Source organism: Vitis riparia, chromosome 6 (genome assembly GCF_004353265.1).
Source record: "Vitis riparia cultivar Riparia Gloire de Montpellier isolate 1030 chromosome 6, EGFV_Vit.rip_1.0, whole genome shotgun sequence".
NCBI lineage: Eukaryota > Viridiplantae > Streptophyta > Magnoliopsida > Vitales > Vitaceae > Vitis > Vitis riparia.
Window position 1 is genome coordinate 22,833,239 of NC_048436.1, and position 13,637 is coordinate 22,846,875.

A 13,637-nucleotide genomic window follows, 5' to 3' on the forward strand; every position below is an offset into this window, starting at 1 on the left:
CTTCTTTCCTTCCAAAGTGTCCAGAAATTGCAAGTAAGGGCTACTCTCCAAGCCTTAATGCGCCTTTTCTCAATAAAAGTCACATTCCGCCCTAGGAGGGTTTTTCCCTAACTGTTTCAGAAATAACCCACTGAACACCAAAAATGAAGAACACCAGCTGCCATAATAATCTCGTCTTGACATAATGAAGAAGAATATGATCTATGGTCTCTAACTCCACTTTGCATAAAGCACATCTATTGACCAAGATCCACCCCCTTCTTTGAAGCTGATCCAAAGTCAAAACCTTTTCCCAACAAGCCTCCCAAGTGAAAAAACTCACCTTTGAAGGAATCCAAGGGTTCCACACTATTTTTAAAGGGAAAGGGGTTGTAACACCAGCCTCTAACACAAAATAAAGCCCCTTAACAGAGAAGACCCCTTTGTTCCCACCTTTCCAAACCACTCTATCCTCTTGTACCCTTTTCATTGAATGTCCTTGAGGTAAAGAAAGAAAGCACTCCATGGCATCCAACTCCCAATCATTTAGGTTCCTAACAAAACGGAAATTCCAATTGTCACCTTCTCCTCTATGCTCCCATAAATCAGCTACCCAAGCTTCTTTGGAATCAGATAAGGCAAACAAGGATGGAAAAATCTCACATAAAGGCTTCTCACTACACCACCAATCTTTCCAAAACTTTACCCTCCTCCTAATAACCACCGCAAAGGAAATCATAGACTTAAAAAGCTCCCAATTCTTCTCAATCCCTTTCCATACCCCAACACCAAAGGAATCTCTCACCACTCCTGACCTCCACACCCCTTCCTCCTCCCAAAACTTTTCCTTTATGATTTTCTACCATAAAGAATCCCCTTCACTTGCAAAACGCCAACACACTTACAAAGGAGAGCCTTGTTGAACAACGAAAGTGACCGAACCTCAAGTTCTCCTTTTGGCTTTACCTTACAAACAATTGGCCACTTGACTAGATGTACTTTCTTCTCTAAAGCCCCTCATTCCCATAAAAAAATCCCTCTGAATCTTCTCCAATCTCAATTTTAACAATCTTGGGATAGTGAACAAGGACATAAAATAGATTGGCAAGCTGACTAGAGTGCTCCGAAGTAGAGTGAGTCTTCCCCTTTTTGAAAGATAGTGTCTCTTCCATAATGAAAGCCTCCTTTGAAAACGTTCTTCCACACTATCCCACACAACCACAGACTTATGAGAGGCCCCCAAGGAGAGCCCTAGGTAATAAGAGGGTAGCTTTCCCACCTTACATCCAATTTCACAGGCCAACTCTTCCAACAGGTCCACCTCCCCTACTGGGATCACCTCACTCTTCTCCAAACTGATTTTCATCTCCGACATGGCTTTGAACCACATAAGCAACCAACACAAGTGGGTAACTTCCTCTTGAGAGGCCTTACACAAGTGGGCTAATCACCTTTATCTTTCGTTCTTTATAGGTTCAAGAGAGTAGAACTCTTCCTCTCTTTATTTTCTATTTCTTGCCTTCACCAGATTCCATTTATAATACAAAAAAAGAAAAGAATAGGAACCTGGAGTTTGTTATATGCAGCATTATGTGGAGAATTGATCAACCAGCAAACAACAGAACAGCATGTCAAAAAACGCAAAGCAACAAGATGCTAGTGTGAAAATTAATATAAAATGCTAAAAGAGAAGATCCAGAAAGGAGAAAGAAAAGAAACATCACCCGCCACATTCGGCAGTTTTCAGAAAGGGTGCCTATGCCTTGCTCTAATTCCATAACTGAACTCTTCTGGAATATGGTGCAAGCATCCCTGAAACCACCTGGCCCTTCTATACATTGCAAAAGTGTATCCAGTTCTTTAGCCATCTCTTTAACCTGAAAGAGCGTGAATATTAAGAGAGAGAAAACTACAATATCCCTTCTCAGGAAATACAACCACACTCAAAGTAGTATCTATATGATGAACAAAGAAAGTACCTGGACTGTGCACAAAAGCAGTATCTCAAACAGAAAACAATATTGCCAAATTTGATCGGCTAACATAATATTTACAAAAATAAAATCACAATTGCAAATTTTTTAACTCACACTGCTGGTACAGCCACAGTTGTCAAAGCTTCCATATTATCAAGTTCTAATTTCTAAATTTTTGTATCAGTTATAAGTCATATTGTATCATAAGATAAACCTGAAATCTTAAAATACTTGAGAAATTAATACTTAATAAATAATGTTCATTTTTTACATTATTTAAGAAAAAAATACTCATTCCTTTACATTTACCCATGAAAATTATGATTTAGATAACATGTAGTTTCTGAAAATACTCGTCAGTGTTGGATTGACTGGTAAGATTCAGAGATCTCTACGATATCATAAAAGTTGATGAACTTTCCAATCTCTCACTTTAGTCAATGCATTTAATGATATCAAACAATGCAAGAAAGGCTTTTAATCGCATCTTTCAACCTTGAAGCAACTTTTCTAAAATTATATAATAATCTTCTTATTAGCAGGCACAATATATTGTATAGATTGCATGATGCATATTTTGATTCTATAAGATTGTCAAGATGTGATCCATATGATTTTAAATGTAAAATATATTGTACCATACATTGGTATGGTTTTTTCAGATGAAGTAAACAAAGTTAGCCTAGAACAACCACAAATTCACTAACTTAAACCAGGACTCAACTCTAAACTAAAAGATTTTGCGATGAGTGACAAGTGACACCATAGGCAAAGAAAAAGTTCTGGATGCAAATCAAAAGAAGCATGAAATGGACTAGAGTACCACAAAAAGATAAAAGGAGTTAAGACATAGAACTGCATTGTAAAACAGGAAATAATGTGTTCTGTAACAAAGTTAGAAATAGAGATAGATATCTTACATTGCCAAATTGTTTTGATAAGTTCGGTTCGGAGTTCAGTTGTCCTTGTAAGGGGGGAGTTCTGTAATTCTCCTTGGGAGGATAAGACTTATAATTAGGAGACTTGGCTGGAAAATTTTCCTGCATTGACAATTGTGAACCTAGAGTCGAAGATATTGGTTCAACATTCCCTGCCACCATTGAACCTCTCTGTCCTCTGCTCTGAGATATTCTACCAAAATTGCCAGCAGCCAATGAGGTAGCAGCATCTTTTGGGTAGATAGGACTCCCAACAGGACCTCCAGGAACTTGTGGAATACTCAGATTAATCCCAGCAGTTTCAGATCTGCCGCTTTCAACAAAACTTGAAGACAAAGATAGTTTTTCTTCAGTAGATTTGGGAAAAGTGAATTTTCCACCAGACCATGATTGAGAAGCATTTTGTAAGTTAGTTGAACCAATCTTCACTGGTAGTTCTTTATGAGTCTCAAAACTTCGTGAAAAATTATGACTTGACTGGGAAGAACCCAAGCCAGATCCAACTCCTGTAATTTTTTGAATATCCGTCTTCTTGACATCTCCAACAACATTACCAAGCCCCTCTAGAGGATAAGTTTTCAAAGATGACCCCTCTAAATTAGTGCTTTGCTGTCTAGGAAGTCCTGATTGCTTACCATCTACTTCTTGGTACAGCTTTATGGTAGAAACTCTTTGTTGCCCATCAGCTTCAAATGTCTGTGAATTTACCAGAGATTTTGCTTCATGGTCTGCAGCAATAGTTTCCTTATGCGATATTTGATCAGCAATGCAGGCCGATATTAAAGACTTGTTTTCCTGAAAAGTATTTAGGTCATTTTTAATAAGAATCCCCCCATCTTGTTTTATACTAATTTCCTTCTTGTTTGCTTCCCGTGACTGATCATGTTCCACAGGTGCCTCTGCAGGAGTCTCATCTTCATCACCAGTAAGGGGAGACAGATCCTGAGTAGGAGCTGGAGTTCCTGTTACACTACAGAAAAAATTGATTCACTGTTTAATACAGAGAAGAGTCAAAAGAAAAATGCTTAACACCACTAGAAACAACTCCTAGGCCTACTCAGGCATCAAATAAAGCAACTGCACGATGCTTAAACACAATAGAAGTAGAAAGCATCATAGAGAACTACCTGGCAACCTGGAACATAACCAGCTTTCCCTCAAGGGTAAGACAAAAAAGAACACAATATGGTGAAAGTTCTCTTGGTTCCTCAGCTCCAAGCTGGATTTCAACTTTCCCATACAGGGAAACTTTGTCACAACAAAGCCCCAAGATCAAATTGTCATCATCATTCTCTGAAACAGAAGATAGATGTTCTAAGAAAACCTTATATTAAATCATGCAAGCAAAAATCCAGCTAAATTAACAGATAAATTTATCCAGATGCTATGCACTGATAATTTTGGGGAAAAAGAAAAAGAAAAGAATAGACTGATCACTCTAATTCAATGAACCTAACCAATGAACTAGATCCAAAATTAGTAAACCATTTAATAACAATCAGGTTAATCATACTCTGATCCAAAGAAACAAACTACTAATTAAGCAGGCAAAGAAAATACAACGATGAAGTAGGTTTTTCAAAGGGGGAGGAACCAAAACCCGCAGAAACAATACATCAAAGCCACAGATTCAGAAGAGACTTGAGTCATAGTCCCCAGTAAAGTTCTCCAACATCAACATATTCATATTGCAGCATTCTTCACACAAAAACACAAGCAGAAGGAGAAAATGAGGCATTATTGAAGAGATGATTATTTCCTGTGGCTTTGATTAAAGGGGTAGAAGAAGAGTACTTTAGATATGTGCATTGTTTAATTTGGTAGGAAGAAAGGTACGGTTTTAGGACAAGCAACGAACAGCAGATAAGATGTGCTATAAAGACTGTTTCTTGACATATCTTTGAGTATCTGCGTCCAAAGAATTTGCAAGTATTCCAATGCGCTTTATCTCTATGGACTGTTGGTTATTATTCAGCTAGCCATAGGAGGAGAATTCCCTTTTGCCAGTGGACACTAGCTTCTGTTTTTCTCAACCTTAATTTTGATTGATGTTCTTTGAGTAACTAGGTCAAATGGGCAACAGGAGCTGAAAAAATGGGCAACAGGAGGATTTTCATAGAGAAGTGGTGACTGTCTTTCTATGCCTCAGGAGCTGAAAGAGGCAACTTCTGTAGGGGTTAGGAGTCTAGTGGTGGAAGGAAATTTCCTATTGCTACAGCTTGAATCTCTAAGGGTAGTGGGGGCCCTTTGTGTACAGAGATGGGATAAGCAAAATTCTTCAGCTTTGAAGAGATTCAATCTCCTCCTTCAGTAGGAGACCTAGATCAGCTAATCAAGATGCAGTTGGTTTGGCTAAAGAGAAGCTTCTTCATTGGAAAGAATTGTTAAGAGATTGCTAAACCCCTGTAAGAATATTTGTGGCAGAGTTTGGAATGGTGTATGTTCTGTTTTTACTTCTTTGTATTTTTTTCTTTGTTCTTGAAGAATCCCTTCATTACCCTTGTTTTTCCTTTTGTCCAATATAAAATTTCATACTTATCAGAGGGCGAGAGAGAAAAAGAAAAGGGAGAGGGCAGGAGAGAGAGAGGAGAGGGGGGGAGAAGAAAGAGAAGGGAAGAGAAGAGAGAGAAAGAGAAGAGAAGGGAAGAGGGGAGAGAGAGAGAGACAGAGAAGAAGAGAAAGGGAGAGGAAGAGGAGAAAAGAAGAGAAGAGAGATTCTGCACTGAATCCCAACATATAGTGTCTCTGATCAATACCCACCCTCCATTGGTGCCAGCGGAGCTTACCAATGATGTTGGCATCTGTATGGACTTCCTTCTTTGTGTGTTATAAGAAACAAGACTTCTATTTCTGAGTAAAGGAACTCCAGAAGAAAGATCAGCAAAGAGAGAAGGAAATGACGAAAAACACAAGGGAATCTCAAGGGCAATAACAATCATTGACCATCCAATTTTCATGGAACAACCAAACAGTTCCCTATATGTACTCATCTACCATATGAATGCAACGATCCTAAGTCCATGATGCAGAAAAAAATGAAGAAACTGTAGAACAAAGCAAAACATTTGCTGGATATATTATCACTCTAACCACCTTGAAGTTCAATCCTTGGGCGATATTTATCTCGACCAATATCCAAAATTGCAGCTTCATTCTTCTTATCATCAAGTGACCAACCGAATAAAACAATGTGGTCATCCACATTCTTCCTGCTAGTAGTAATTGCAAGTTGACTATAAAAAAATATACATAAGACATTGAATTAGTAATCAATTCCCACCATTCTATACAAGATTAAATAAAAAAACAAAATAATCAAATAAGCTGCTATTTATAAAAAAAGTAATAGGATACTAGTTCTTAGCTGATATTCAACATATACAATAAGAAGAAAAAAGAATGACACAAAATTTATCAATTCAGACAAATGAATAGTAAGATTAGTAGCTTTTAGCTGATACCAGATTTCTGAATTATAAATTTATTACAAAGTAGAGTGGAAAAACAAGCACCCAGGTACAGGAACCACGAGTACCACAAACAACACCTAAAAGCATCTAAAAATAATTACCACTTAAAGATGTTTTGAATTCAAATACTGATAAGAATATATTTTCTACATTTAGCTGAATATCAGAGATTACACAGAGAATGCATAGAAGCAATTGCCACCTTTAAGAAAAATTTTAAAACTAAAAAATAAAAGAATGGAATAAAGCCCAATGTAGCAAGTAGAGCTCCATGTGACAAACACAGTATACCAACACAAACAGCGTGGCAGTTAAACAAGCAATATCAATCAAAATATTTAGTTTTCAACAAAGTGTTTCCCACCAAACTCAAGAAAGAAGCTAGTCGGCATGAGTGCTCAAGTTTGGCTTTCTATTCTTAAGTAAATTGACCATGGTGCTTCTTCATTGCAGCTGCAGTGTGTGCATAGAACATTTGCACCCTCCTTTCCAAATTTTTCTTTAACCTTCAAGAGGAAAATGACTTCAGAATTTATAAAGACTCTATCAGCTATCTCAGATATAAATTTTATTTGTAAGTTTTCACTATACTTTCTCTGTGCACACATATACTAGGGTCCTGCACTTACTCTGCATTTCTATCAAATCTTTTTCACTTATTTTGAAAATTATTATTAAAAAATAAATATAATGAAATAAAATATAATTTTAAAAAGTATTCACTGTAGTCATTGTGGCTTCCTTACAAAAATATAGCTTCAATAATATGAGGCATTAAAATCCAAAAGGGTAAAAGTTCAGGCATCCTTCAAGCACAAAATATGAACTCAAAAAATACAGTTCGAATAGAACTGGCAATGGAATCAACAAGAATGTCAAAGATAGAAAGGACTTCCAGGGTATGAAAAATTAACATTATGCCTACCATTGTTCTAAATAGCTCAAGAATAGATACGGGCCACTTCCAAAAGGTACAATATCATCCACCAAACCTGGAAATACATCATAGAAGGATAGCACAGTGGGCAGGGAAGAAGCCTACAAGAAAATTTTGCAGATTACCCTCAAAGAAGTAATAGTAAATATTCTAAGTAAATAAAAAAGCATCAAAAGACTAGTTCCTGCTGCTGGTACAAATGAAAACCTAGGAGCTGAAAATTTCAATAGCACATCATAATACAATATTAATGTGGGAACAAATTAAGTCAACCAATGCTGATAGCTTGTAACTTGCACTTTTTTTTCCCTGATTAGAAACAAAAGATGTATTAGTTATGAATAAAAAGAACATGAGAAGGATGAGGAGTTCTCCCCACAATCACAAAAGTTTGATCAAAATATGATTGAGATCCTCCACTGTACAAGAAGCCTATACAAAAAGGTTTAGACTACAAAACAATATACACAGATGCTATCTCCACAAGCCTTGACTAAGCTCCTCTCAATATTGTCCAAACCCTTTACACATTGAATGTCAATTGAGCTAAATAACATTGAGAGGAATGTCTTTAAAGGTCTTGGTAAAAAAGACCTAGAAGAGGAACAGAAGTGAACTAAATCTCACAACTTCTCTGGCACCCACCACTTATCCTAAAAACTTATAGCATCTCTCTCTAGTCACGCAATAAAAATTAATGTGAGACAAGTAATTTGCCAAAGCAACTTGCCCCTAATGTAGAACCCTTATATGAAATGACCACCATATAGTATATACTTTTTTTTTTTTTTTTGATTGGAAACCATATAGTATATACTCCTAGATGGGACCCAATCACTCCTAATTTGTAATAGATTATACCAAAGCCCCAAAGTTATCAGATAGAGAAGAAAAAGATGGTCAATATACACTCCATTCCCCCTACATAAAACACACCAATCAAGATTAAGGAATTTGAAAGATCTTCTCAGCTATATCGTGTCATTGGTATTTACCCTTTTGTATGCCACTAACCAAGTAAAGACCTTAACCTTTGATGGGACTTGGATTTCCATATAAATTTGGTTGGGGAGAAAGGAACTATATCTAATGTATTGGAGAAAGTCATACTTATCAAAAAAAAAAAAATGTATTGGAGAAAGTAATGAAGAATGATTTGATTGAGAATAATCCTAAAAAAGTCAATGACCATGCTCTCGCATCTTAGGCAAATGGAAACAAGTGCATATGAGTGAGGGATGACATGAGTCTTTCAAGGTCCTCAATCTCCAAATTTGTAAGGTTCCAACGAAAATTAAGATTTTAAGAAAAAGAAGAGTCACCAAGAAAATGATAAAATTTCTAACTGCAACAATGCTATAAAGACTTGAAATTGTGAACACAATGGTTGGTTCCCCCACTCAAAATACCCCAAAAACAAATTCTCATGCCATCACCCACCACAAAGCGAATGTGTCCATAAAAAACCAAGAACACCTATGCAATGGCCTTCTAAGGACACCTATGTGACTATCTAACTAGAATGTTGGTGTCTCATCCATCAAGATATTCCCCACGGATGCTCATAAGAACCTAATGCCAAAAGGCAAAACTTTCCTATGAAACCTCTAAAACCACTTCCCTAAGAGAGCATGATTCCTCAAAGAAATAAAGAGAAGAAATAATTGGGGATCTAAGACAAACATGACTGAATTAGAGTTATTCTACCTCATAAAGACAAAAATGCATTTTTTTCATCCATCCACTCTCCTCGAAATTTTGTCAATCACAAGATCCCTAAAATGTGTTTCCTTTCAAATTCCCTCCTAACAGAAGCCCCAAGTAAGTTAAAGGTCAATCTAAGACTTTGCATCTGAGCATCAAAGCTGACTTGGTGATCAAATCCTAAATTGCATTTTTTGTATTAAGAAATTTTGTTATGGCTCATTTTTCATCTTGTCAACCAAAATTAAAACTCTTATATAGTATAAACAAATATAGCATTTATTAATGAGCTTCAAAGAAAGGGGGTGCACCCAATGTATACAAGTAGCATACATAACACATAACAGAAAAAACACCAAAGACATACACAAGATCAGCCTGCAAAAAAACCAAACCATCTACAAGTAAGGTCATCTAAGAAATCCATCACTGAGTGCTCCAATTCCAATGAAGCATGGGACCACTCAAACAGGGTTTTAATGAAGAACTCCTTCGACCTATGATCTGAGAGATCTTTTTCATAGAAAATCCTTCAATTACACTATTTCCACATACATCAAAACAAGCAAAGGGGAGTCATAAGTCAAACAGTTTTTCTCTTCTTATCCAACCCCTTAAATTTCTACTTGAGAAGGAGATTTCTGACCAAAGTTGGAAACACTCATTCCAAGCCAAAGATTGCTTAAAGAAACATCCATACCGCTCTTGTCATATCTTTTTTTGGCAAGCAAATAAATCTATCAAAAAATTATATGAAATGACACTAAACAAAGGGGTATGCTGAAGTATATACAATGTATACAAGGGTGCCAAAAGGCCACCATACATTAGGAGAAACACAAAAACCAACTCCCACCTACATAGAGCTCAACCAATTAATAAAGGTCAACAAGTAAAAAGAGCAATCTCTTATATACACCCTGACCCACTCCAAAAAATCATACAAAAATGATTGTATGATTGCTTGATCTAATTTTTCAGAATTTTCACATGTCCTCTTGTTTCTCTTCTAGCATATGGTCTAAAATAGGGATAAGGGAGCAATTTTCCAAGCTTTCTTCCTCTTTGTCCCAGTTAAGGATTCGTGCTAGCTCAAAAGGGCTTTCCTTACTGAGTAGTGCACTACCCACTCTATTACTCAAACTAAATTTAGATGGTTTCTCTTTCAGAAATCTAGGTCAATCAAGCATATTTAGCCTCTTGAGAGATCATAACAGCACAACTTTTCTTTCTCATATTCCAAACCTTTTCAAAAATTAAATCTTGATAGAAGCTTGTTGTTTGACAAAGCAAATTTCTCAAAAGTAATAATCACCTAGGGTACCCTAATCTCCAAGAAAAATATGAGTCCACTTCTCTCCTCCATTGGCCTTGTCTTGAAGCCGTTTTCCCCTGCTTTTTTGTTTTTAGATGCCCCTATACTTCCTACGTACTTAGGTCGTACCCACTTCTTTTGCTCAGCATCTTTTATCCAAGTCTTATAACTAAATTGCTTTTTAAACTTATTTGAACTTCATTCATGTTCATCTATCTTGATAAAGCTATTTGACAATCAAGGAAATGACTGAAGCAGTAAACACATACTGAATATGTTTCTACTAGCTTAAGTTACAAATTACCAATAACATGGTCCAACAAAATGAACCCCCAACCTCTCATTTCTAATAATCATTCTGAATAACCATAACTAGAGAAATACAATTAAAATTGGAGGGATTATTATTTACTAACATCAGTGATCTTTCCTTCTTTGCTTGTGACCACTTGGACCATGAAACTTTCCTCCTTTCCGTCAGCAGTTAGCTTAAAGCACCCGAGAATGATGCAGTCAGGACGAACCCACCTGATAGAATCCACTGGTGCAATTATTCAAGCAATGATTTAGACTTAGAAGCACCAATGCCAAATACTTCAGATAGGAATAAATTAACCCACGCCTTTTAATAAAAGAGACACCACACTATCAAGCACAACATTTCAACAACTAAATTTATACACATACAAGCAAGGAATTTTCATTACGCACACAACAGTTCTAGTCATATGCTTTCTGAATAATTAATATCTTCAAGGTGAGGTATAAATCCAACATTACAACAATAAATAACCCTAATTTGTTAAAAAAGGAAAGTCCACTTGAGAGTGAACCCAGTACATGAAGCCTCAAGGTATTATGTTTTCACTAAATGGTCAAAAATCAAATTTTAGATGTTCTCATGTTAAATATGTGTACTTGCAAGACAAACTTTGGGATTTTATAAAAATAGATAGTACACTTTTACATTTCTTTGTATGAAACAAAGAAATTTATCAAAGAAGAGAAATGCATGGAACAAAATTTAGTATCCCTTGGGTGCTTCACCATTTAGTGAGGGAGATCTTATTGGGTTCACATGGGAGTTCTGTTGGGAGGAAGAATGTTATGGAAGGTTTGGAGGATATCCCCTTTATGTTTATTTGAGACCAATTAACAAGAGCAAAATTGTAGATCTTTTGAAAACAAGGAGTGCTCAAATCAATCACTTAAAGGCTCTTATTATGCTCTTTTTCTTTGAGCTAGAAAGTCTCTTGGAGATGCCACATTATCCTTGTTAGATTTCATTCATTGTGTGGGCTCTTGTTAGTGGTGTGACTTCTTCTATTCTCTTTCCAGTCCTTTTACCTGTTGGTGGCTTTTGTATACATCTTGTCAACTTAGGTTGCACCCACTTTTGGCACCTCTTTTAATAAATTAATCTTCACCTATAGAAAAAAGTCAAGATATTCTTTGCCAATAAAGCACCAAAGTAAAACCCATTACGAACGGTTGGCAAACACAAGATATAACAGCATAGGCCAAAAAGCTAAAATTGTAATTCAACCATTAAAGAGTGTAGAAGAGACTAGAAAATGACACAAAAGTACTCACTAGGCCACGTAAGAAAGTAAGTGAACAATGTGATACTAAACCATTTTTTTTTCATTATTCTATTCACTATGAGCTTCAACAAAAACTCCTCTCTAGCATGGGATTCTTGGGTAATTGGGGAGATTTTTTGAATATGTAAGTCATCTACTTCCAAGATTTTGGTAGAAGACTCTGGAGTAGAGTATTGCAGAAAGATACTAAGCTAGCCGACTAGTGGATGATTTAGTTGAAAAGGAATGCCTAGATTTTTTAAGAAAAAAATAGGAACTAGTTGATGTGTTGTGGGCCTCACTATTAATGGTACTACTATTGATTGGAAGGTTATTTCCTCAACCAATCAAAAGAGAGAAAATGTTCTTTTAGGTTGGATTGGAGAAGTGCTTGCTTCTCAAACAAGTTGAGGAAGAAAGTTATGATTGTTTGGTCTCCCCCACCAATAGGTTTAGTAAAATTAAACTTTGATGCATATTCCTTTGGTACAATGGCAACTGGGTATTGGAGTAATGATTAGAGATCACTCTAATATAGTGTTGAGAGTCTTCTCTAAGCAAGCATGTGTGGGATTGGCCAACAAGGTAGAGATATTGGCATTGTTGGAGGGTTTGTAGAAGACCAAAGCTTTAGGCCTTTCCACCCTAACTATAGAAGGAGATTCCCCCACTATTATTTCTTGAGTGATTAAAAAGGAATTCATGGAAGTTTGACAATTGGAAGCACAAAATCATAAATGTTGTCAATCGGCTGGGTTGCTCTCTCTCTTAGGTTCCCCGTTCAGCCAACCAAGTCGTAGACCATTTAGCCAAACAAGGAGCTAAGCATTTGGCCTCCTTTGTCAAAGACCTTCATCCCCCTTGAATGTGCTATATTTCTCTTCTTTGTACCTTGGTTTTTTATTTGTAAGGTTAGGCTAGTTTTTGTGAGGCTCAACATTTGATTACTTTATAACCTTTTTTATACCTCCTTAAACAATTGTTTGTCCTTTTAGTTATCTTTAAAGATAAATGAAGATGGTTGTTCATTAAAAATTAAATTAAAAGAGAGAAGATCTAAGGTGTCAAAAGTCTCCCTTCCAGTAAGTTGTTGAAAACCTTAATTTTGATGGATGTTTGTTTGAGTCAATTGGGCATAGTTGGCATCATTAGATATGATAAGAATGAACTAATTAAGGTTTTCTTCAAGCCAATGGATAAAGAGTTCATCATTGATGGGCAGTTACTAGCCTTACTTGAAGGCTTCAGAAAAGCCCCTTGGTAGGGATAAGGAACCTCATGGCATAAGGAGAGTTCTAGGTGTTGATCATTGATTTTGCTTAAAAACATGGTTTCCTTTTTCACTTGGAAGCCTATCCTCACAAAGTGGAAGCCTCAACAACCATAGAGTGTGTATGGCAACTGAACTCTTGTATTTTTCAAATTCTTTGTAGGTATCTCATCTTGTCCTGTACTTGTACTTTTTTTTTCTGTTAATAATACTTCTATGTTCTTGGGGGAAAGTCTTTAACTCTGGATTAGATTCAAAAGAGGGGGTTTTATTTGGCAAATAGATGCTTTCTTTGCCTCTTTGAAGTTGAGACGGTCGATCACCTTCTTCTTCATTGTGTTAATGCGTGGGTTCTTTGGCATCTGCTTGTTTCCCTTTTTGGGGTGTCTTGGGTTCTCTCCTACTTGATGAAGGAAACTCTTCTTGGGTGGCATGGGTCTTTTGTGGGTAAAGCACATAAAAAGG

The 13,637-nt window shown here is 36.4% G+C and overlaps 1 protein-coding gene across 2 annotated transcripts in view; it reads right to left on the bottom strand.

The window, feature by feature from the left end:
- LOC117915748 (nuclear pore complex protein NUP214) overlaps positions 1-13,637 on the bottom strand; it is a 43,587-nt gene that overhangs the window by 9,178 nt on the left and 20,772 nt on the right. The window contains exons 5-10 of one of the 2 annotated variants that reach the window (XM_034831428.1): positions 10,736-10,860; positions 7,289-7,401; positions 5,987-6,126; positions 4,021-4,186; positions 2,876-3,863; positions 1,704-1,856 (exon numbers count right to left, since the gene is read on the bottom strand). In XM_034831428.1, the coding sequence (XP_034687319.1) occupies positions 1,704-1,856; positions 2,876-3,863; positions 4,021-4,186; positions 5,987-6,126; positions 7,289-7,401; positions 10,736-10,860 (1,685 nt within the window). The remainder of the gene's footprint in view (positions 1-1,703; positions 1,857-2,875; positions 3,864-4,020; positions 4,187-5,986; positions 6,127-7,288; positions 7,402-10,735; positions 10,861-13,637) is intronic. The other variant, XM_034831429.1, reaches the window with a different exon arrangement.